Here is a 25,668-nt window from a genome sequence, read left to right as displayed (position 1 = left end):
TAGAAGGCGCCAAGAATAAATTATTTATATTTGATATGACCCAGGCACTGGAATCACTACAACAGGAGCAAGCCAAAAACTCTCAACATAGCAGAGGAGAGCATCAGGTGAGTCCATGGTTCAAATGGGAAGTAAAGCCTGAGTCTGCAAATTACTGCCTAAGTTTGTTAAATTGAAAATATTTATTAAGTATATACAATTTGTTATAAATTGATAAATCTCAATTATTGATTCATTTGGGAGGTTCCAACAGGATTTCCATTCTTCTGACAGTTACACCCTTTTCTTTTTCATCTTACTCCAAGTCTTCAGTGAGCTTTTGAGCGGTTTGTTCCAACATCCCACTTGATTGTACTCCAGACCAGTGCTTAAGTCAAGAGCAACATTTTTAAATAATGCACTACAAACAGAAGGAATTGTTTATTTCAATTCTGCTCCACTCGAGTTAACTGCTGTAAACATAGACAGGAGTATTGTGAACAATTTCTTACCATTTATATTTATGCTCAGATCAATTGACAATGATTTCATTGAAAAAGCTGCAGTATTTAAGTCAAACCCAAACAGGATTGTTGTATGAAGCTGAGATAGACAACTTACATCAGTATTTCATAATAAAAGTATAGAGTACAGTTGAAAGATTTGTTCATTTTAAAATATAACTACAGTACAACATACTGTATAAAAACCGTAAAATAACTAAACAAGGTGCTTAATGGGAATTTCTGATAGGGGAAGATATTTCAATATACAGTGAGAAATCTTGTTAAATAGAATCAACAATAAAATTAGCCCACATAGCCAACCTACACGACACATGGACAGTCATGGGAAGCAGGTGTCATTTTATACCGATTACTTTAAAATCTTTACATGTAAATTCCGAAAGGAATTTTAAATTCTCCCATCTTCAATTCTTCACTCAGTTCAATGTTAATGAGCTCTATTGAGACTTACTCAGCAATTTAAAAAAATGAATTAAAAAATAATTAGAGTTATAAGAAAGCTGCTGCTACAAAATATGACAAAACTATTACTTGCCTAATATCACTCAAAAAGTAAGAGCAGGACAGCTTTCTACACAGCTAATCTACACTTCAGCAAAGCACACAAATACGTACTAATAAAAATGCATAGGTACAAAAATTGTTCTTATACATTTGACAATAGTTACTTAATTTTTTAAAATCAAATTCCAGCATTCCAAGTAATTATAACCTGAATGTCAATGTTGAAGCCAACTTTAAGAGCTCAACTTGTGCAATTGGAAGCATAAAAACAGCAGCAATGTTGAATGATAACAGAATAATCTTATTCTACATGTTTATAGGTCTATAGGTTTAGTTGTGAGTTTTCCTGATGATAATGGACACTTTGGTGAACCTCTGTAACGATGTCTTTCCTTTTCGGAAACTTTAAGCGACATGGAATTACAGATGGATTTCTCTGGAGTTGCACAAGACATATTCTCAACAACTACACTATGCTTTGGCAGTACCCCATCAGCTTGATGGATTCTTGACATTTTTCCATTAGTCAAATCTCCAAAAACTGACTGGTTAATATTCTGATCAAAGGAATTCTTCTGTTGACTAGCTAAACGATCATGTTTAAAAACTGCAGAATGTTGTGTTTGTCTTGCTGCTTTGGTTTTGCAAAATCCTTCAAAAGACAGATTATTTTGTTTACTTTGCTTAACATTTGCACTTTGCACAAATGAAAACGAATTTGGATTAAACGGCAGAACACTTTCATGACTTACTGACTTAACCAATGGAGAGCCAGCTGCAGTTTTACATGATCTGGTCCTAGTCGCAATCGATTTGTCATTTCCATACAATAATGAATTCATCCTTCTAACAGACTGTCGAACAGGGGTACGTTTGAATGCTAAAGGTGATTGAACAGTTTGGCACTTTGGAGTTTGGTCATTTAATGAAAGACTATTGAACCACTGAATATGTTCAATCACTTTGTGACGACCACATTCAGAGCTCTTCATAACTTGTTCTGAAACCTTCCTCAAAGGAACATCCGAAGTAAGCATCTTTGAAGGGAATTCCAAAGCTGGAGTTCCATCTGTAGACAGTATGTTGTCACCACTTTTAGTCAAAGTAGGTTCTAATTCATTATGCAAGAGCAGAGGCTGCTGTAATTCAGAGGGATGAGAACTAGCATCTAATGTGTCTGTAGAAATTGGCACAGTTAAGTTTTGCACAGAAGAACTATTTTCATCTTGTTCTTTCAACATTTCATGATTCAATGGCACCTTATCAGGCTGTCCTCTGAATGAAAATACTGCAACAGATTTAAATAATGGCTGGGTTTTGTTTAGCCTACTACTATCATCTAAAGGTAGAAAGTACATGTTTTTGTCTTTTAGAACTGCAGTTTCACATGTGTCTTGCTGATCTAAATTATTAATACAGTTTAGATTATTGCTCCTGCCAAATGTGTTCATATCTGTTGAGCCAGAATCTATTTTGGCATTTTGAAATTTTGATTCAGAAACTTGTTCAGCTGGCAATTCAGGGCATGAACATTTTGGATCTGACACATCTCCGTAAGGGCTATTAGGCTTCTGAGGGGCAGCCACATTTTCAGTCTGCTGGAGAAGCAAGTCATTTTCACACAGGTTTTTCACAGTGGAAGGTTTATGGTCTCCAGCAAATGAACACAGGTCACTTCCCGATTCAGAAAATCCCCTTTCAATATTCAATACCGTTTCTTCAGTCACAATGTTTGCATCTTCACTTTTAGGAGTTCTGCTCTTTCGGTTGTCACTTTTGTGAACTGCACACTGGCTCCGTAAATCCCCTGGTATGGTGGGTGGTTTCCCAATGACTAATGCAGGTTCTGATCGAGAAGTTCTGGAATTTAGGTAACACTCTAATGGGGCTCCCACATCCGAATGGCTACAAATTACTTGGGACTCTGTGGGACTGGAACCATTCCAAGACATTCGTTGGATATCTTTATTGCACGGAGTGAGAAGATTTTCTTCTGATTTACTTATGCACTTTGAGTCTGAAAGGAAACAAGAAGCAATTATAAAACAGAATGTTAAATTAGATGCTCCAGCCTAAGGTGGCATGTGGAACAAATAGCAAAAAGAACATATATCATAATGCAGAAGATGCAGCTCAACTATTTTCCAGTCAGGTACAATTAGCCACTTCCAAATGGCCTATCGTACTGGAAGCACAGCATCATATTCAGCAGTCTCTTTTATTGTTTCTACGTTTCTAAGTAAATGAATGATTGCACTCCACTAACTGGAAATGAAACTCAGCTAATTACGAAACCAGAAGGACCCTGTTTTGCTGATACATGTAACTGTTGAAACAACACTGACTCCCCCTCTCCCCCCCAACCCACCCCAGTGGTATGCATCCTAGTGAGTCCAGTAAAAACAAGTCTATTTTGCTTTTCCTTGTGGATAATCACCTACCATCCATTAAAAAGCATGACAACTTCAGCCAAGCACCACATCTAAAACATCAAATAACAATTAAACTCAATATTTTCTCCAAAGTGGAAGATAGCTGTTGATAAAAGCATTTTCTTTTAATATTGTTTTTTACATATTGTCATGCAGGGAGCAGGGATTTGAGGGGTGCTGTAAGACATGGAAACCTGGAAATCTGGTTTTAACTCAACAATGCTCTCCTTCTGAAATCAACAGGCTCTCCAAACAAACAGTCTGATTGAAAGGAATGACATCCATTCATGCAGAGAATATCCAGGAGGTCCCAATACTAGACAAGGGGGCAGGGACATAATCTGATTGGAGGGGATCATAACTGAGGGGAATAATAAGGATGAAGCAGTACTCTTCTTCCTAACTTGCTGGGAGATATTTGTCATCTCCCAAGACTGTCCTCATCTCCTGTAGCTACCAGGTTTATCAAGGGCTGGGAATAAACCTACAAAAGCAGGTTAAATTAGAGGTTTCAAACATTATTAGCGTACTTAAAATATCAATGTATCTTCTGGGAGCTCATTGGCCACAATTAGCTAGTTGAAAGGGAGAGCTAGCTATTTGGATATAAAATTGGCTCAAAAGGTAGGAGACAAGAGGGTCGTGGCAGAGGGTTGCTTTTTGGACTCGAGGCAAGTGACAAGCAGTGTGCCACTGGATCAGTGCTGGATCCACTGCTTTTTGTCATTTATATATATTATTTGGATGTGAATATAGGAAGTGTGGTTAGTAAATTTGCAGATTACACAAAAATTAGTGCTGTAGTGGACAGTGAAGGAGGTTACGTTGGAGTACAATGGGACTTTAATTAGACGGGCTGACGGCCAAGGAGTGTCAGATGAAGTTTAATTTAAACGTGAGGCGCTGTATTTTGGTAAGATAAATCAGAGCAGGACTTATACACTTACGCTAAGGTCCTGGGGTATGTTGCCAAGCAGAGAGACCTTGGGGTACAGATTCATAGTTCCTTGAAAGTGGAGTCGCAGGTAGACAAGGTAGTGAAGGCGGCGTTTGGTTTGCTTGACTTTATGGGTCAGTGCATTGAGTATAGAGTTGGGAGGTCACGTTGCAGCTGTACAGGACATTGGTTAGGCCACTTTTGGAATAATGCTCTCAGTTCCGGTCTCCCTGTTACAGGAAGGATGTCGCGAAATTTGAAAGGGTTCAGAAAAGATTTACAAAAGATGTTGCCTGGGAATGGAGGGTTTGCGTTATATGGAGAGGCTGAATAGGCTGGGGCTATTTTCCCTGGTGCTTTGGAGGCTGAGGGGAGACCTTATAGAGATTTATAAAATCATGATGGGCATGGATAAGGTGAATAGACAAAGTCAATTCCCCAAGGTAGTGAAGTCCAATATTAGAGGGCATAGGTTTAAGATAAGAGGGCAAAGATAAAGATGATACCCAAGAGAAAAACGTTTTCACACAGAGGGTGGTGCGTGTTTGGAATGAACTGCCTGAGGTGGTGCTGGAGGCTGGTACAATTACAACATTTAAAAGTCATATGAATGGGTACATGAATAGGAAGGGTTTAGAGGGATAGGGGCCAAATACTGGCAAATGGGGCTAGATTAATTTAGGATATCTGGTCAGCATGGACGAGTTGGCTCAAATGGTCTGTTTCCATGCTGTATGGCTCTATGACTTTAAATCAGCTTCCTAATGCACTTAGGACTTTTAGCCATTCAATCCCCACAACTATTCAACTCTACCTGCAAATGAATGTTAATATGGTCACTCCTCCCCAATGTCTCCAAATGTCAACATTCAGGTCTTGCAAATTGAGAGTTCACTACACATAAAATTCACCTTGTCACAAACGTGAACTGTATCTTTCCCCAAACAGTAAAAGGGTACAAATATGAAAAATGGAATTAATTTTATGCTGCAAGTCTACACCTACTGGATATAGCTTTAAAACATTTCAAACTCATTTTACTCGAAATTCCTGTGGAAGAAACCGTCACCTAATTAGTCTGGGTCGAATTCGAATCCATCCTAAATCTCAAAACAACAGCACTCAGAGCTGATACTGGGTAAAGATTTCAGCTTCAAACCCCCTTTACTTTATTGCCCATCAGTTAACATAGATATGAATAGACTGAGAAATACCCTATTACTACTCTGAATCCTGGATAAAAGCTGAAGATGTTGTAAATCTTTTGGCAATGAAAAAGGTCCAACTCAACTAGCAACATATTTTCAGAAATAATAGAAGTAAAAACTGACTAACAGAACTAGGGCTTTATACATCACTTATTTACAATCTCATATTTTAATTTTTGTACTTAGCATGTAACTTTCCTAAAACATGTCACGTTAGGTATGTGGGATGCATGAAATAAATGGCGAACTTGATCAGCATTTACCTCTTGTGTCTCGGTGTTTTACGACTGGGGTCGGTGGGAGATCTTCGGTTGAGAACCATCTGTAGTTGTGAACATCACACTGATTTGCAAGACGCCAACCAATGTTTTCTGATCCATTTGGAGCTGGGCCTCTGGAGGATAAAGTATTCTGTGCAAAATTAAAATATTCATATAAAGTTTAATTTGAAACAATCCAATGAATACAAATAAGGTTAAGCAAGGAATAAAACCAGTATACTGTATGTAATTTCCATAAACAGAGTAATGGAAGTCTGGAATTAAAAACAAATTCAATGAAAAGTTAAGCATACTTTGGCCCTGATTCTGCAGCGATAACAAAAGAACCTAGCAATGCTTAGAGATATTATGGAGTAAACTGGACAACAATTCCTGCATTCACACAAGCGCACTTAATGTGGGTATGGTCACTGATGCTCCATTCCTGCAGAGGTTCAACAGTAACAGTCCTCACCAAAAGACTCAGCATTAAAGTTCACGCATTGCACATCTTTCAAGTACTTTCTAATTAGTTTCCCACTAAAGACACCATTGAACTTTATTCAGTCTTAAATGTACCCACCTTACTATTTGATTGTGGGATCATCAGTAATTACTTCCAAACAATAATCTGGCCCTGAAGGTTAAAATCATGCAGATTCTCATTCTTTCAGAAGTTTTTATTTTTTCACTTTGCTACTAATCTCTTACCTTTTTCAATTTACCTTGTCTAATCTGTTTTCTGCTCGTGATTTAAACCCGATAGTATACCAGAAAGTATCAATCTGCAAACCTAAGAGGAGTATTCTTCCATTTGATTAGTTTAGGAGCCTCACTGTTTCTTTCCCGATTTACGGACACCAGGAATCCACCGGAGCATCACACACTAGATTAGATGCTGAATTAGAGCAAGCAGCTACTCAAAAACCTACCAAATTGTGAGGGCAGCAGTCATTAAGGTGAATGGCAAGAATTACTTCTTCACAGCCAGCCATAAAATCTGGGTTTATATGTATAAAGCTGATCCTTTGCAACTTAAATCTTTTGTATTTTTTAAAAACGAAAAAAAAATAACTGACTTGTAACCTACCAACGTAAAAATGTGCTGATTGCTTTGTCAGCACTGAAGATTGGCAATTAATAAAACAAAAACGCAAATATAAATGACTTGAAAAATATAAACTACAAGGTCCATTAGTACTTTGATGAATTTTTTTGCATAACAAAATTTTGAACTTTAACCTGTCCAAACCTCCAGCAATCTCTGCTTACAATGTCTTCACACCAAGTTGCTCATTTTAAAGTATCAGAAATTTGATTCAATTGTACAGTCTAGTCTTTTTATATAAAATTTGCTTTAATATATAACCTGCACAATTCGAACAATGCATTCAGTTTACTTCTAGCTATTTAAAATGATGTGCTTAGTCTTTACTAGGTCCCACCCACATGCAATGTCCAGACAGAAGAGTCAGGAGAGAAAAGATCCATATTTATTGTACTAAGGACATTTTCCCTAAACCAAAAATAATTAGAAAAATAGTTTGGCAACAAGAGATCCCCCATACATTAACTTCTGAGACCCAGTGGTCTTTTAGCTCCATAAAAGGAAAAGCTATTCATTTGTCTTTCAAATACCTATTCTACATCACTATTAACCTTTAACTTCCAAACTTGAGGCCTGGAAGTGTAATTTAATTAGACTACTACCAACTAGATCAAGAGTCCCAGATATAACAATTTCAACTGAGCAATCTGTTTACTTACAGGAGTACACAATCTCAATTCTAAAGCAAAGCATTATACCAAGAACACTCGGAAGTAAGAGGAACACAAATTAGGTTTTTCATTTAATGAGTCAATTCTCAATTTTTTTTTGCCCCCAAAACAATATATCTAATTTGAATGAGAGAATATACACATATTTATGACACATGAAACATTTGAATTAAAGACAAAATCAGACCAGGAGAACAACTTTACATGATTGGAAAAGCATAAACTTACGAAGTCTTTGTTTTTTCCAAGGCTAAACCTTAAACGCAAGGACTTGCGGACCATTCCTTTTCGACTAAGCTTGGGAGAAAAACAACTAGCTTTTCCAGATTCCATTCTACAAAAGAAATGGATTGATTGTTTATGGGCTGTTAATCAATGTGTGAAATAATTATTCCAAGTCTTTTATTGTCAACAGTTGTCTCATTTCTCACCAGATTTCTCCCCTCCTCACAAAGCTGCAAACTACTTGTTTATGGGAAAGAGCATACTAAAACTTGATCCTTTCTTCACATCAGGTATACCCATGCACAATTCTAATAAAATCTACAAGATAGCACTCAGGAGTAGAAACTACAGATGATCTGTATCCCCTCTTTTCAGTCCAGGGAAATCAGCACAATGAGTGGTGCCATTACTGACTAGCTGAAATGGGTACAGAAATTTTGTAACTTCTTGGTAATATGGCTAAGATACATTCTCTGTGGCTTAAAATCTCATTAGGGAAAAATTGTCTTTGAATATGCCCAAGAAGGAAAACTAAAATCCTTCAAGGTGCAAACACTAATGTACATTAATTGCAGGTGCCATTAAGTGCAGCATAACTAAGTCAATAAAGTAAACATTGCCATCTTAAAAAAGGACCAGAGATAGTAGGAACTGCAGATGCTGGAGAATCTGAGATAACAAGGTGTAGAGCTTGGCCTGCTGTATTCATCCAGCTCTACACCTTGTTATCTTAAAAAAGGACCAATTGTATTAGTGGGAAACTTGAAACTATTTTTTGATTCAAGACAATTCCCAAGCTATAATCAAAACAAGAAACATTAAAAACATCTGTGATGATTTATATCATTTAGGTAAACATAAGGGATCTATTAATAATTGTACTCACCTTGGCTTTAATGTTAAAAAATGTCTCAAGTCACCTTGCGATAGGCAAAAACCACCAAGCTGCCTAAAAACAGTGAATTTTAAACCTATCAAAAGAGATAGATTTTGAGGAAGTTTTTCCTTCAATGTGTGCTTAGACATTGTAGGTCTGGGCATTCGATACAGATTACAAAGGCAGAGTCTTTTAGGCAAATGGAACTTAATGTAGGAAATGAAATGTAAAACAGAACTTTGGACAAGTTAAAGCATACAGACCACAAGAGATAGGCAGCCAAAAAGGAGGCCCTTGTATTGGGCAAGTGTGGAAATGATAGCAAAGAATGAGATGTGGAAAAAGGTAGTGTGCAAATTTGAAGGTTGAGTGTGTGGCGAAGGCCATGAAAACTTGGCCCTGGGTCAATAAGACATCAAGATTGTAACTGGCCTAATGCAATCTGAGACAGTGGCCAGGGAAGAGGATGGAATTCAAGGGCTGTGTGTGTTGCTGGCCTAATTAGGAGCCGACCACATTGCTGTGGGTCCAGAGTCACATGTAGGCCTGAGTCTGTAAGGATGCCAGATTTCCTTCCCTAAAATACATAAGTGCACCAAATGGGCTTATATGATAAGCAACGATGGTTACGTGGTTGCTATCAGGCCATCTTTTTATTTTTTTTTAAAAAGTAAGAAACTGGATGCAAATTTCACCACACCTAGAAATTCTGGTTATTAGCTAATGACATTCCCACCACGCCATTCTCTTCTCCCGAAACAAAAAATCTAACTGAGAATAACAACATGGAGTCTATATTATCTATTAATATGTAAATTTTCAGTCAAAGATAGAGACATAGTATTACAAGTAGGCTTGAATTAGCATAAATCACTAAGTTGCAGACACTTAAATCTTGTGTAATTATATTTCTTCTGCAAATTACGACCTGAAATTGATCTTTCTTTTGCCTATTTTTAATGCCAAAGTGAAGACGTGTGGGTGCAGAGTACAAAATCTTAAATTAGTGGATAGAAAATCAGGGATGCAGGTACACAATTGCTCAAGCAGGACCTTCTGCAAGGGTAATGATTGAATGGTTATGTTGCAAACATTTTTGCAAAATTGTGTGTATATTTCTCTACTGATTGCAAATGCATGTGCCAAACACAAAACTACAGGACTTTTGCACTATTTAGTGTTTCCTTACATTTTAAAACCACTTTTTTAAGCATTCTAGGAATAAACCAGTCGTGCATTTGTCAGTAAAAATCATATTGGCAGTTAAATGTATTTATCTCTGTAACGAGTAAAATAAAGCTATTAATAATTCACAAAACATCAATTAAACAAGGCAAATACAAGAATTTGTGAAGTTACCTCTCCACCTTATTTTCTAGCCGTTTACTTTTCCGTCGATTTATTGATGCAGTTGACTGAAGCATAACACTTCCAGCAGAGAGGGATAGAGGACCCTGCAATGACTCTAGAGACACTTGAGGGCTACCTTCAAAAATACAATGTATTGTGTAATTAACTAAGCAAATAAAAATGAATTACAAATTCATTCTTACTAAATCTACCACCTCCTCAAAAATTTTAGACAAAGTCTAAAAGAAACATCTCAAGTGGTTAAAGACCAAAAAGACTAAAATGTTGGGTATGACGACTAGATAGGGAATATAAAAATTAACACAATGGTGAATCAATCTCTGATAAAAGAATTCCATAATTTAGCCATTAGTTCTAATCAGAGATCACAAAGCAAAATGCATCTCTAAATAGTTTCTTCACTACATGACAATTTTCCACATATTAAACATGGCACAATTGTAGATGCCAGCTAACTCACGTTCACATCCAATATAAAGTACTCCGGTTCTTCTTTTATCCAAAAAAAAAATCTATGTTAAGGTTTACACCTCAAAAAAAAACTTTTTAATCTCGTTGGTGATATTTAAAATTCGTAAATTTCCAGACTCCCAAGACTTATTTTTAATAAGTTACAATGGGTGTTGACAGCATGTTGATTGGTAACAGAGAAAGTGCTACGAAAATGGATATAAAAACACAAACTGCTGGGTGTACTCAGGAGGTCTAGCAGCATCTATAGGGACAGAAACAGACTTAGCATGTCAAGTTGTGGCCTTTCATCAAAATTGGTCTCTCCTAGCAGATGCTGCCAAACCTGCTGACTATTTCCAGCATTTTCTGTTTTCCAGTAGCCACAGTGCATTGCTTTGGAAAAATGTGGGGTTTGTTGCAAATTGATGCCACAACTAAACAAATTTAAATTAGATCTTTAGAAGATTACTTATAAAGCTATCATTCTCAATGGTGTTAAGATCATCTCTACTTGTATATGGAAATTGACAACATGAGGAAGAATAATTTGTAGTTGTACAGCAGCTTTAATGTAATGAGCGAGAGACAGAGAAAAAGACTAAAGGCAAAGCTGGACAACAGAAATTAGGGGTGCTCAAGCTGCCAGAACTCTGATTCAATTATTCCCTGCAAATGAAGGGTTAAAAAAATATACTATGTTCATATTGCAGCATTTTTCCCTAAAAAGTAAGGCTTTACATTAGATCACCAGGGGCTAAGTGCAGAAGCACACTTTCTATTAAAATAAAGAGTGAAGGCCTTATTCATACCATCATTCTTCTTGACATCATCTGATGATGGCGTGGAATTCTGACTGAGAAAACCGCTGGGCAACAGCTCCAAAGCTATATTGTGTCTTATTGAACGCCTATGAAGAATAACATTTTTTTCAATTTATGTGCATTTTAGAAAGCATTTAACTTTCAACAGCAAAACAAAATATCCCAGTGACCTTAACTGGAAATTAATAAAATGATAAAAGTGCTAGTATGACAAGGTACTTGCAAAGTTGTTTTCCCTATCCTACTAATTTGAAGTAAATATGCTTTGATTAAGCTTTAATTCTGAGAAGTCCAGCTTCTTTTCTTGGGGATGATTCAGCTTCAGGGAGACAGTTCTGTTCAAATTGAATCGTTGCGTGATTAAGCAGACAAGACAAATCTTCACAAGTGCAGTCACTGGAAATTCGTATTCAAACAAACAGCTGTACTGTTGCAACGAGGTCTAGATTCAAATTGTGCTAAATGATATTAGTGATTTTCTAAATAAATTCAACAAGGGTCTTTGGACAGCACCTTCAAAACCACAACCACTACCGTCAGACCGTCCAAGTCACTCGCCTTTCTGACTTGGAAACATTGCCATTCCTTCAGTGTCGCTAAGTCATATCGCTCCTATTAGCATTGCTGAGATATCTACAGCAAGTAGACTGCAGCAGGTCAAGAAGGAAGCTCATAAAGCATGGACAAGAAATGCAGGATCAGCTAGTGACTCTTACACCCCATGAATTTTAAGGAGGCAATAAATTTGGGGTAGTTTGGAGGTACTGCGTATTGGTCACTACACTATAGAATTGACATGCATATTTAGATTAAAAAGGAGCCCTTGTTCAAAATACATGCTTATCAATTGAGTTAAGCACAGTTGAAAGTAGAGATAAATAGGCACTCAAAACTGATCTTAAACTGGATGGAGGTGATCTCAGACAGCAAGATCTTCACTTTTGGCATTTGATTCTTCAAATATCTATTGTATGAATTCAAGTTTGTTAATATCATGACTATTTTTGAGATAACAGTAGTCTAAGTAATGGGTCCTAAATTAAAGAAACAAATTGGTTCTTCCTACACCGTCCAATATTTGAGTATTTTTACTTAATATTTTGACAAAGCCCTAATTCTTACAGGAATAAAATACACAGAATGGAATCTTACAGTCGAGAAGGCAACTTAATTGGGTGATGTGGTGGCAAGCCAGAAATCCACTGCTTTCCTACCTCTGACAGCAAATGCCACCTTATTAGCCCACTGTCAATTTATGCTGTTAAGGTTTTTATTATTTCCTTCATGATATACGGGCATTGCTGGCTAGGCTAGCATTCATTACCCAGCTCTAATTACCCACAGGGTAGTTAAGAATCAACCACACTGCTCCGGGTTTAAAAATCATATACAGGCTAGACCAGGTAAGGATATCAGGTTTCCATCTCTAAGGGACATTAGTGGACAAGATTTCTTTTTACAATAATTGACAGTGATCACCATAACGCCAGGTCATGATCTGCTTTGTTGTGATTCAAACCTACCTCCCCAGATCATCAGCCTGAGGTTCTGGATTACTAGCGCAGTGAGTTTGCCACCAAGCCACAGCCTCTGCAATTAATGACCACTTAAGGGCATATTCTAACCTGTGCTGCAATTAACTTAGATTCAGGCAGGACAAGAGAAGAGAATAGACTCCTCTGACAAACCAGTGCAGGCAGATGGTCAGTTGGAAGATCCCTCAATCTGCATTAACACATGTATGATTTAGGGCTGAATGAGTGGCTTGAAAGTCACGTCCATGCCCTTTTTTCTGAAACACCGCCTTCCTTTCCAAACGACACTTAAGCCAAGAAACAGCTTAGATCTCAGAAGGTCAGGTGTCCTCCGAGCACAGTCTCACGATGGTGCAGCTGAGCACAAAAGCTTTAAGCAACTTATTTCCTGGCAACTTTCTCTGGGTGGGATTTCGACTTTCAACAACTTGATTTTGGAGAAAGTCCTGGCACTGACCACCAACTGCATGACTGAAGGAACCTATCATGGCCTTTGAAAATCCAGCTTGGGTTTCTCATCACCTTTTCAGCAAACTTCATGTTTCAAGACAAAAGGCAAAATTGGAAGACGCTGGTCCTAGACTCAATCACCTTAGCAAGTACAGCAAATAGGAAAACATACCGTTTTTTGTTTGAAAACCCAAGGCTCTGTGAAGAATCTGCTAGTATTTTCCGTTTCCATGTTGGAGTCATCATTATTGGAGTACCTGAAGATGTTCCTAATCAAGTTTTAAAAATGATATTGTTATTTATTATGTAAACACAAATATGAAATGTCGTATATGGAAAAATCATGTTGGGAGATTATCCAAAGTACACTCCATTTGTCAATTTAAAATATTCATTAATATAACTAATCAAATTTGTCTTAATTAGAAACCAACCAAATTAAGTACTACCAGCTCCAAAATACCATGATAGGAAAGGCATTCAAAAAGCTCCACGTAATATTACAGAGGCCCACATCCCCATGATACAACTCATCACTGATTTCACAATTTGCCTCAGCATTGAGTAGGCTATAAAATGTAATTGATTTTCATAAGCTAAAAGTTAGACATTCAGTAAAGGTTCCAATAGAGAAAGAACAAAATATATTAAATAAGACACTACCCCACACACCCCTTCCTTATATTTAATATTTCAGGTATACCATTTACAATACTTGCGGTAACAAGGTGTAGAGCTGGATGAACACAGCAGGCCAAGCAGCATCAGAGGAGCAGGAAAGCTGATGTTTCGGGCCTAGACCCTTCTTCAGAAACCTACAATACTTGCGGAATTTTATGACTGGATCCAAGAAAAATATCTATGTCACAATCCCTTCTGATAAGCTAATTCCATATTCGCTTTAAGCCAGAGGATGTATGTAAATTTAAAAGAATTGAGGTCAAACCAAAAAGCCCATCACTTTTGATTATTGGAAACAACAACGACAGAGACGGCAACTACTACTACATGATCATCTCACCATTAATACGCAAAAGTATAAATACCATCACACCATAGCTTCAACAATAAAGCACAAGACAGGCTTAGTGAACTAGATAATACAATGTGGAGCTGGAAGAACACAGCAGGCCAGGCAGCATCAGAGGAGCAGGAAAGTTGATGTTTCAGGTCAGGACCCTTCTTCTTCAAAAATGGGCCCATTTCTGAAGGGTCCTGACCTGAAACATCAACTTTTCTGCTCGTTTGATGCTGCCTGGCCTGCTGTGTTCCTCTAGCTCCACACTTATCTCTGATTCCAGCATCTGAAGTTCTTACCATCTAAGGTAATGGATAACAGGAAACAGTAGAAACAATGCATTTACAAGAATACAAACTTCATATTCTCAAGCAGTCAACTTTCAACATAAAACTACCATTGGTCTGAATGTCCAACTACTTTAGGTTCACTGTTATATATTTTAGAGAATCCTCGAGATTTGAATCCTTGTGAAGCACGTACAAAATACTTTAGAAGTGTTTTGTTTTTATTCCTTCATGCAGAACTTATTTCTCCATTTGAATGCACTCTGCCTCTGCTTAATGATTCTCTTTATCCAGATTTTAATTTAAAAAAAAATCAAATTTGTTCAGATATTTGATGACACCTCAAGCAGGTGGGATTGAGATAAGACCTTCTGGCCCAGACATAGGGGCAGTACTACTGCTACAAGGCCGAACAAATGGGCAGTATTTATATCTTTAGTGGAAGAAATAAGATGAATCCTCCTGTACTTGAGTAACTGTCAAGGATGATTAGCATTTGTGGTTAAAAATTGCCCATTACTTCTGGGCTATCCAAAGATGGAAATTTGAGCATATGCTCTTCTAAAAACTATTATATTATTTGTCTTCAGTACTTCTCTTAACAGTACCACGTTAAACTCAGTGCTCCAATATAGTTTGTGCGCAAAATCCAATTAGACTTCTACTGCTTTGTCAGTTATACAGTCTTCTGCGTATGTGGATCTGGCCCTACCTATCAGGATCTTAACATTTTGTAGATAACACTATTGATTCAGGGTTATTTATAGATTGGCCTGTTTAACATCAAACACTATATATTTATAAAGGTCCAAAATCCTGACTAATTTTAAATTCGTTTATAGATTTACCTATCATTAATTTTTCAAATGCATCAGATGCTCCCCCCAGTGAATCACTAGGAGGTTCTTCTCTGCAACTGTTTTGTTACCATGTTGCAAGATTTTTGCCAGCGTCTATAAAATTTTCCTGGGTCATTGTGTTTTCTGCCCTTCCTTTTTGAAATAAGCCATGTCCCTGGAACTAAAGCAGTTTTCTGATGGCCTTATATAGTAATTCAAAGCTTTCCTGGCTTTTTTCTGAGGTTTCCACCTTAATAAATGCACACATAGCATTTGAATTTTGAGCAAAAATTGAACTAATCGTAATCCCTTCCAAATCAGAGAATGATTCCACATTATGCAGAAAATCTTTTGGATTCCTGCCATAAGCTAATTAATAAGCTGTGTAGCTCTGCAGACCACACTAAAGGTGGTTGTCAGTTTGCAATTCAGTTGATCGGCAAAAAGTATTTTGTTGATCATAGCATGATTTCTCTCATAAGTCCTGTTACTAGAAAAGATTTTCTGCCCCATGTGCAATGCTGCAAAATTCACTCTCTCATATACATCCACATTCCTCATTACTGAATTCTTCTCCATTGCCAGTTAGGAATTTAGTTAGTAACCTCAATCCTGTTCCTATCCATCTTTCATTATCTTGCCAATAAGCTTTTTGTCTTTACTATAAATTACCATGGATAAACTAAATCTAGATGCTATGTTCACAAAATGTAAAAGAGAAAATATTTTTCCTGTTTCTCCCATATCTTAAGGTTCACTGCTACTGTTTCATTAAAATCTCAAGCCAAACAAGCCTTACTACTAGTTGAGATAGTGTTCTCCTGTACTTAAAGATAAAAATTTAATCCTAAAATTTTAATATTGTTCTTAGGTCTTAGGGATTACAATATTGTCCTAACTGTGTAAACTGCAAATCTACTGATCTTCCAAAGACAAATCACTTTGTCATGCTCATCTATAACTTAACTTGGGCCTTTTCATTGAAGGTTTACCTAACAGTAAAGGTACTTCACTAGATACTACATCTTAACCTTTGAAATGATTTATACCTTTAAGATTCTTGCAAAGATTTGTAGCTTGGGTTGTGGATGAGGTTGTTGGCTTGTTGGCCAAGCTGGCTGGTTATCGTACAGACGTTTAGGCCTCCAATTAAGTGAGGTTGTTCTGCTCCACTTGGTATTTATATGATCCGGTCTGTTAAGTTGGGTAGTGTCATTTCTGGTTCTGTTCTGCATGGGTTTGTATATGGGGTCTAATTCCACGTTTGTTGATTGCATTACGGGTTGAAAACCAGGCCTCTAGGAATTCCTGTGCTTGTCTGTGGTTGGCTTGACCTAGGATGGTCACATCATCCCAGTTAAATCGATGGCCTTCATTGGCTGAGTGCACCAAAATGAGGGAAAGTTAGTCGTGTCATTTTGCTGCTAGCTGGTGTTCGTGTATCCTGACGGCTAGTTTCCTTCCGGTCTGGCTGATGTAATGTCTATTGCAGTCATTGCAAAGTATTTTGTAAACTACATTGATCCTGCATATCATGGGTATGGGGTCTGTGGACCTGCGAGTCTTTGTCGTAGCGTGGCTGTGGTTTTGTGTGCTATCGTGATTCCTAGCGGCCATAGGAATCTCGTTGTCAGTTCTGATATGTTCTTGATACAGGGTAGTGTGGCCAGTGTATTAAGCATACTGTGTCCTTTTGGCGTTGTACCTAGTAGGCACCTGCGGATGATGTTGTTGGCATCGCCATTGTTAGTAGGTGCCTACTAGATAGACAAAGCCAAGAGGACACAGTATGCCCCAAGATGCTAGCCACACTACCCGAGATCAAGAACATATTAGAACTGTCAACGAGACTCCTCTGACCACGAGGAATCATGGCAGCAGACCAGATCACATAAATACCAAGTGGAGCAGAACAACACATTGCTTCATCGGAGGGCACATTGATGATGTTACCTAGCATGGTGACCAAATGTCTGTACGATAACGAGTCAGCTCGGCAAGCAAACCAACAACCTCATGATTTATACCTTCTACGCCGCACAGAATTATTATTCTTTTTAGGACAACATGTTGTCACCACAGAATCTAAAATGGGAACTGTCATTCTCTGCGTAAGACAGACCAAAGCAAGGTCAAATTATTTATGTTACGGTTTATTCAGTCCACTCCATGTACCGTGGATGTGCATCCATTATCTAGAATCACGCAACTGAACCATTGTGCTACTAGGACACACATTACCTTCTGATCACCAATACAATTCTTTCTGCTTTGTCAACATCATCTTCCTCTCCTTCCATACTTTACACATAAAGCATTATCTGGATAATTCATCTGCCTAATGATGTGCTGACTCATAACTGAAGTACCTATGAACTAGCCCTCGGTTATTATTGTAGTTTGTTGTTCTTCCATAATTTCCCAACTCCTAATGCCTTTCAGTGCTGTCACAAGGTTTCTATTCTCCTTATTTGTGATGCTTCTTTCATACAGAAATTTGGGCACCATATATGAACAACCTTGGAATATTGTTAGCATACCTGTTCTCAATTTTTATTGTCATTGTTGACAAGCTCCTGTGCCATAAAAGCATTCAGAAATTAAAAACTTTCCCAAATGCTCTTGGAGCTTCAGACAGCTGATCTAGAAGCCAGTATCTTTCCTTGAATCTAACCTGTTTTAGGAACAAGACTGCATCCATGTTTGATGCCCTAGTATAATTCAACAAACTGAATTCAAGTACAGATGTCAAAGTAAAATTGCTGCAATCTCACACATCATCAATTTACATCTACAATGGATTCTTCTATGGAAATATCATCCAGTTTTTTGAAATTTGTCAAAAGCAGACCAAGCCTCAGAGGCATTCAATAGTCAGCCTTTGCATAATTTTTATCCGCAAAGTTTAAGAGCATTTCCAATGCTTCTTCGCTATCCAGCTGTTTGGTTTCCAATTCCAAAAATGTCTTGCAGCTGATCTTGATTCTGGTGATAGGCAAAAGTGCCAGGACCATTCTTATTTTTCTCTTCAATAAAGCTATAATCCATGTCTATACATGGACTTTATCCTTCCTTTGGTCAGAAAGTTCTGTTTCGTAAAATAGCAGTGGAAAATAATATCCTGACTTCTTAAACCTAGTTTCAGTAATCTTTCTCCAAAAGACTTTCCGGTCATCACCTTGTCAAAATCAAAAACTGACACCAATTCATATCTTCAATCCGAAAGTAAATCTTAGTCCCTCTGTTTCACGTTTAGTAGCAAAAGAAGGCTGCCTAATGTTAAATAATCCTTCAGCCTATATGCGAAGCGCATACAAGGACCAAAATACTTTGGAGGAGCTTCTTCATTGCTTCGCACAAAGCCTACTTCACCATTCAAATACTCGGTCCCTTCTTCTGGCTGGCTGTTTATATTTTCCTAAAATCAACCTGTTCAGAGATGTTATTACACACCTCTGGAGCAGGATGGGACTTGAACCCAGGCCTCCTGGTTCAGGGGTAGGGACTTTACCTCTGCACTGCAAAAGGGCCCTCTGGCTGGCTGTTTATATACATTTTAACACAATTAAGTAACTCATTCCAAATACCAGTTTGCCTTGTTTACTCTAATCCTAGGGATGTAGCATCCTTTTAACAGAATTAAATATCTATAGTATACATGATCAGAGATTTCATTTTAATTTACATTTGTAATAGACCACACAAAAAACACAATTTTCCTTATGATTACATTTAGACAGCTGTTTTGACGAAGAGGTTTTTGCAGGTAAAAAGGATGTTTTCTCAAGACCCGTGATTGTTAAGATATCTATATTTATTTCAGATAGCTATCAAGGACAAGATTGCAAAAGTCACTAATTAAAGAATTAATTCATTTTTTGCACTTTACAAAATAAAAACACTTCCTCAATTGTGTCTTTGCCACGCCCTTGCAAGTGGATTAAAAGAGCTCACATTATTTCAAAAAAAAGCAACAGTAATCTCAGTGTCTGGACTAATGTTATTCCTCAATCCACAGAATACGCATTTTCTTGTCATTTATAAAGTTCCTGGTGGTGGAAGCTTGCAGTGCACAGATTGACTGGCACATTTCATACATTGCACCAATGACTACATTTCTACAAAACACTTAGTGAAGTACTTTAATGTCCTGAGGTAACTGCACCACATAAGGCAACTGAAATCCTCTCCCTCTGATTTTTCACAACATCGTGCAGATGACTTGGAAAGTCTCAACAGACCTCAGACATCTGCGGACCCCAGTTTGAGAACCAGTAAATTAGAAACAACACATGTCCGTACATCGTACTTGGCGAACAGTTTGAATGAGTTACACTGCATTATTACTTTCTATGCTTTTGTCACATAACAACCTTAGAGATAGGCACAGGGGGAGAACAAGCAATGAGAAGAAATGTCTGTGGTATTCTTATATTCATGTGTCTTGTTTGAATTGAAACATTTAGAAAACATTCATACATCCCTCCTGCCATGGGAACTTCTGTGCTGGCAGAACATTCTAACAACATGATAACAAAATCAAGCAACTAATTTCAATAATTAGAATCACCAACTATCTTAATATCCATTCACAATTTTGATGATTCCAGTTGGACTGAGTGGAATGGGGAGAAGTAAAAGGCATGGAGGCTAGAATATGTTATAATCTACAGTAGTTTGGTGGGCATGGAAACAAAAGTCCTATTGCAGTTTTCCTACGCATTTGCTTTTTTTTTGTCTAAAATCGGCCACACAGCGTACAAATTTACATTTCTTGTTATACATACCAGATGCATCAAGTTGAGGAGTAGCAGAAGGTGTTCGATTTGCTTTAAGTTTACTTAACGCCCCGCTAACTATATCTGAAATGTAAGCACAAAATAATATTAAAATCCACATTGATCTTTCAACTGTACTTAATGCCATTTTGCCCATTTTTGTCTCTCCAAAGCACAGAGCAAAATATAAAAGAAACTAGCTCAATCATTAAAGCCATACAATACAAGAAGCAGAATGCATTTATAAACTTATCAACATCATTTCTAAAAAAAAAGTAAGTCCTGCTACAGAAACAGAATTCTACTAACCTCCAACACTACGTCGCCTTCGCCTCATGCAACCCTCCATTGTTGAGCCATCGACATCCGCTAAATGTTCTAATGAAGAAGGTGTGCTAGATTCTGCATAAACACCAATCATTCCTGGAACCTTTTCCAAAACAAACTCTGGAACACGACCTTAAATTGATAAAAATACTTAAAGGCAACGTGAAACCTAAATTGTTAGCCAATACAAAAATGCAGTATCAATATTAACACAATAAATAAAAGATACAGCCACATTGGAGTAAATTGAAGCTACAATGAAATATTGTTGCTGCATTTTCATACTGAATTTCAGGGAATTATAAAAATAGCTAATTTCTGTGAAGAATGCTGAAAAATTTCTGTTTGAGCTACAGGAGAGCAAATTATGTCACTTTTTAACATGCATTCGCCAGAAAATGTAGAAAAATGCCCCTAGGCAACTTGTAGAAATACAGCCAGGCAAAAGAAAATGATTGAGGCTGTTAGTCAGTCAGAAGGCATTTTACCCTCCATAAAAGCGCCAGGAAAGGAAAACAATCAAGTCAGGCTAGCAGAGATACCTATTGCAGTTTCCTCCCCATGCCACTTCAATAGTTAAATTCTGGAAAGGAATGTTCTTGGTCAACTTTTCTGACCTTCAACTAAATAAGGCGCTCAAATGAGCAATTAACTACTTGAGGGCCATTAGCCTGATTATCTGCTTTTGGTGCAGGCAAGAAAATGCCTGCCTTCACAACTACAAGTCTGCCTGCCAGATTTTTTTTGAGGCATCTCCATTTGCCTCAATTTTGAGTGAACTGGAGCATGGATGGGATAGGGGTAGCCATTAAAAGCCATCTGCCTCCATTGCATCAGAACCCCTCTTCCCACAACTCGCACCAAAAAACAACTTATCTTCTCACTAGTCCCATTATTCATTCCTGCTGGGCATGTTAACAGCCTGGGCCTTCCACACGTCTCTGCAGCTCACAGCCTTCAACTGGCTGACAACTTCACGCATGGCAGGATGTTTTGCCTGTTGACTATGATAGGTCAAGAAGAGCACTAGTGATCAAGTGACACTCGATCCAGTGGATTTTCAGATGGGGAGGAGGAGATGGTTGGGATTATCTCACATACTTCTCAGCTTGTTTGAACATTTTGTTGGTTATGAAGTTCAGGAGTCACAGGCCACTGTTCTAAATTTATCAACTCCATGTTTACTTAGAACTACTTCCAGTTGACTTTGACTTTCCCACATGGGCAGTGAAGTCTCCCAGTTCCATGAGGTTATCATTGACAGACATGGGTTTGATGAATACATCCAAATAGTCATAAAATTGTCCTTTCATGATCTTGAGGCTATTGAGTTGGATAGTGATTGTTGGATGCTTAGTCCAGTGGAAAGTGCAACTTCATGAGGCATTTGTTCACCTGATGGGAAATGTAATAAAATCACTTTAAATGATCTGATTGAGAGTCTTACACCATGTATCCTATCCTCAAGTTTTTCCCATTTTCCCTTCCAGAGAGAAAAAAAATATATAGCCACCTCCAAGGGGCTTTAGTGAACTCTCATTCCGGAGCTTCACTCAGTGTCGCAATGTTCATTGGATAGCAGAACTGTTCTCCTCAAGTTTGTGTGTCATTTCTATCCAATAGAGTCAGGCATTCCACGTCCAATGATATATTGCTTTTGCTTCTTTGAGTTTGATGTTATATGGCCACTTAGTGGATGATCTGCAATCTGCAATCTGTGGTAAGCTCGTCAGATGTTCATAGGCCAGCAGTGTTTGAAATACCTTTTCCAACTCCCTCCTTTACAGATGTTGCAGCACTGTCCTGAAGTGAGCTGCCAGTCACCCTTGATGCTGTCAAAGCTGTCTGCTGCCCAGTTAAAGAGTTGACCCTGGTCCTACAGCCATCTATATACAGGACTGAGTACAACTACTAGAGGTCACTTCCTTTTGTAGTTTCACCACAGTCCTAAAGCCGCAGAAAGAGTATTTGTACAAAAACAGGAGATAAATTGGAAGAACCATGCACAGGAACAATCACACTCATGCATCTGCATAAGCATGGCTCTGGCGGCACGAAGAACCGTTACAACTGAAGACTTCTTTGGCTATAGTGGATAACCATGCTGTCTTTTGGAATTTGTCATGCTCTTCATGCTTCACAGAGCTTTGCTGAACTGCCTTCTTGATCATTGAATCAAATAAATGAAATAAACAAAGTATATTCTTTTGCACAAAATGGGAACAAAATAAGTTATGAGACCAATAAGAGATTAATGGAGAATAAAATTGTCCAGTGACAAAGGGAGCTCATAAGGAATCAGAAGATAATTAGAGACTGTAGCAGGCCATTGAGGGACACCTTACAGTTTGGTTTGAATCTATCCTAAAGTAAGGCAGTGGTGTTAAGTGGCTACTTTATATCAGTCTTCGCTCCTGGGGATGGTGCTCAATTTTCAGCTGTGTAAAATAGAATGTGCTGCTCATCTAGGTGACTTCCTCCTGAGGATCATTTCAAAAAAAGAATTGTTGTACGTGTTTTGTCAGCCTCTTCATCTTGATACATTGGTTCTGGACTGCCATCAGATGTCAAAAATGCGCATTTAGGTCTGATTTTCAACAAAGGGAACCAACAAATTAATTAGATTGAAGTCGGTTATAGAAAGATGCTGGAAGAGTTAAGAACAGATACTGTTCATGATCACTTGAATGGTGAATTCAGTGCTTTTGGAAATAGAAGGTTATTTTGTTGGATTTCTTTTATAAAAGAAAATGGTTACTTTTAAATGACTGGGAAATTTTTGAACGAACTTGCTATGAAGCTAGCATCACCATGCTAAATTAGTAACTTTATCGTCTAAAGTCTCATCCATTAAAAAAATACTATGGAACTTTTTGGAAAACTATTTACAAATTGCCCATGAGTGACAACACAATTAAATCAGCCAATCTCAGGTTCAAAGTTAACTTTTCCTTAAAAATGTGATGCTCTTAGTTTTTTCCAACTTTGAGTTAAAACCTATTCAACTATTCATATGGTTATAATTTGCAAACAGAGAGAAGTCACCAGTTTGTTCTATGCACTCCATTTAGCCAAACTGCGAGCAGGCCAAATATCTTCTTTCTGTGTTCTAACTATTCTATGATTCTCTGAATTGGAACCTGAAATCAACTTTATTTCAAATATATAGGTGTAGGAAAGCATATTAGCAAGAGTAAAATAAAATGTCAATGTAGGATTTGAATTCTAAGTACCAAACCACTTGCATACAATATTCTGTTTTGATTTACCAGGAGTTCATAAAAAGTCAGTTTAAGTACTCAAAAAGATGAAGGACTTCTTCCAATTATCTGATGCAAAGAAATCTTCATTATCTGTACTCTATGAATTTACATCCGCTCTACAAGAATCAACATTCAATTTAATGACCAAAAACAAAACGCTAACAGGCCTTCTAAAAGATTGCGAACCAAAACAGCTAACTTAGACAGTTTATTCTATTTAAAAATATAGGTCCTAGGATGTACTTTCTGACATCTTGTTTATCCTTAGCAACAATGGAACTCCCACCACTGAATTAGTTTCAACTAATGAATAGATTGAGTGTTAAAGTTTATTTATCTAGAATGACTAGTCAAAGGAACAATTCAGACCAAAATTCCCATAGCTGAATTTCTTTCTCGAATCATGATCCCACCCATGACAATGTCAAGACCGATTTCTCATGAGGCAAACAATCAAGTGGTCACCTCCAAGAATAGTGTTTCAATGCATCAGCCAGGCTACAGTTGTTGCAGGGTGTCCACTAGTGAACTGATAAATTCCAGTGAATTTCAGGATATCAGCCTTAACAAGCGAACTGCTTGTGGGTGGATAGCCATCAACCGTGCCAAACTTGCCTTTTCCAAAATGAGCTAATGGCAGCAAAATGCCAGTAAACATGCCAACATATTGCACCCTGAAGTCAATTTTCTGGTCAACTCCACATTAGCCCACAAAACCAGTCCAACCTCTGACATGATTCAAAATTTCAGCCCACAATATCTACACCACCTTAAACTCTTAAAACCCATAGGACTTATCATGCTCATCTCAAGCCTTTAACACAATTATAAAATTAAATTCAAAATTCCCATCAAATGAATCTAGGTTTAAAATTTGCACCTTTGCTTTTTTTTTCAGGTAAATCTGTATTACAAATGAGTCAGATTTCACTGGTCAATGAATGGTGCACACTGTTATGAATATGCATATCGGCCTGTAACAAATTGCCAATAGTTAGATAACTTGTACTGCTCTAAGTTAATTTTTCAATGATATGCTAAAGCTCGTGATTTTTGTGAATAATTATGCATTTCTCATTAATCTTGCCACAGAAAGATAATGATAGACATTGTTATAAAGATTAAGTTACCAATCAATTTCTTGCCTGGTAAATGAAAAAGTGCAAGTACACAACCCCATTTGTTCATGTTGCAAATCAATTCGAAATTTCAAGAAAAAACACATTTTAGCTTTTACTGACTTTTGTTTTGTCAGCTTTGCCTCACTTTCTTTCTGTTTCTGAATTACACTGTATTTCTCTACTCTAGCTCATTTGTCCATTTCAACATTACTTTACAAACCATCAAAAATCATTACTGATAGAGAAAAACTCTCCTTTGGTTCACCAAGATGCCAGGTGTTCTATTGTCCTGTCTGCACCGTTACTAGTTTCCACCTCCAGCAACTACGTGGCAAAATTTTTAAAAATCTAAACATGTGCAAGTCCAACAGGGGACAACACATCCAGCAAAAATTTAAACCTCATGGAACTAGGGCTAGACTTTGCCAAATGTACTTAACTCTCCTATTTATTGATTCAAGCGCAATTCTTGAATGCAGAACACAAAATGTTAAGTATTATGCAAAAAGTACATTATTATCTCAAAGTGCACCATAAAGGACAAGTTAGAAAGAGCAATAAATGCTTAGAATCAAACACGGTGATACAGACAAAATGCTGCAAATTCAAAATTCAATACCATAATTGGTAAGGTTATCAGAGAAATAACATTCAATAGAAAAATAAATGCTTTTATG

General features: G+C 37.5%; 1 protein-coding gene across 1 annotated transcript in view; it reads right to left on the bottom strand.

Annotated features, from left to right (window-relative positions):
- Positions 1 to 282: 282 nt before the first annotated feature.
- Positions 283 to 25,668, bottom strand: part of arhgap11a (Rho GTPase activating protein 11A) — a 44,632-nt gene continuing 19,246 nt past the window's right edge. Inside the window, exons 6-13 of the mRNA XM_020517062.2 lie at positions 20,590 to 20,739; positions 20,290 to 20,364; positions 13,531 to 13,627; positions 11,362 to 11,459; positions 10,088 to 10,214; positions 7,855 to 7,960; positions 5,851 to 5,998; positions 283 to 3,027 (exon numbers count right to left, since the gene is read on the bottom strand). Of these exons, the coding sequence (XP_020372651.1) occupies positions 1,325 to 3,027; positions 5,851 to 5,998; positions 7,855 to 7,960; positions 10,088 to 10,214; positions 11,362 to 11,459; positions 13,531 to 13,627; positions 20,290 to 20,364; positions 20,590 to 20,739 (2,504 nt within the window). The 3' untranslated portion in view covers positions 283 to 1,324. The remainder of the gene's footprint in view (positions 3,028 to 5,850; positions 5,999 to 7,854; positions 7,961 to 10,087; positions 10,215 to 11,361; positions 11,460 to 13,530; positions 13,628 to 20,289; positions 20,365 to 20,589; positions 20,740 to 25,668) is intronic.

Source organism: Rhincodon typus, chromosome 8, assembly GCF_021869965.1.
Source record: "Rhincodon typus isolate 14 chromosome 8, sRhiTyp1.1, whole genome shotgun sequence".
Classification (NCBI taxonomy): domain Eukaryota; kingdom Metazoa; phylum Chordata; class Chondrichthyes; order Orectolobiformes; family Rhincodontidae; genus Rhincodon; species Rhincodon typus.
Note: the sequence above shows the minus strand (reverse complement) of the source record. Positions and strands in the feature narration are given on the sequence as shown.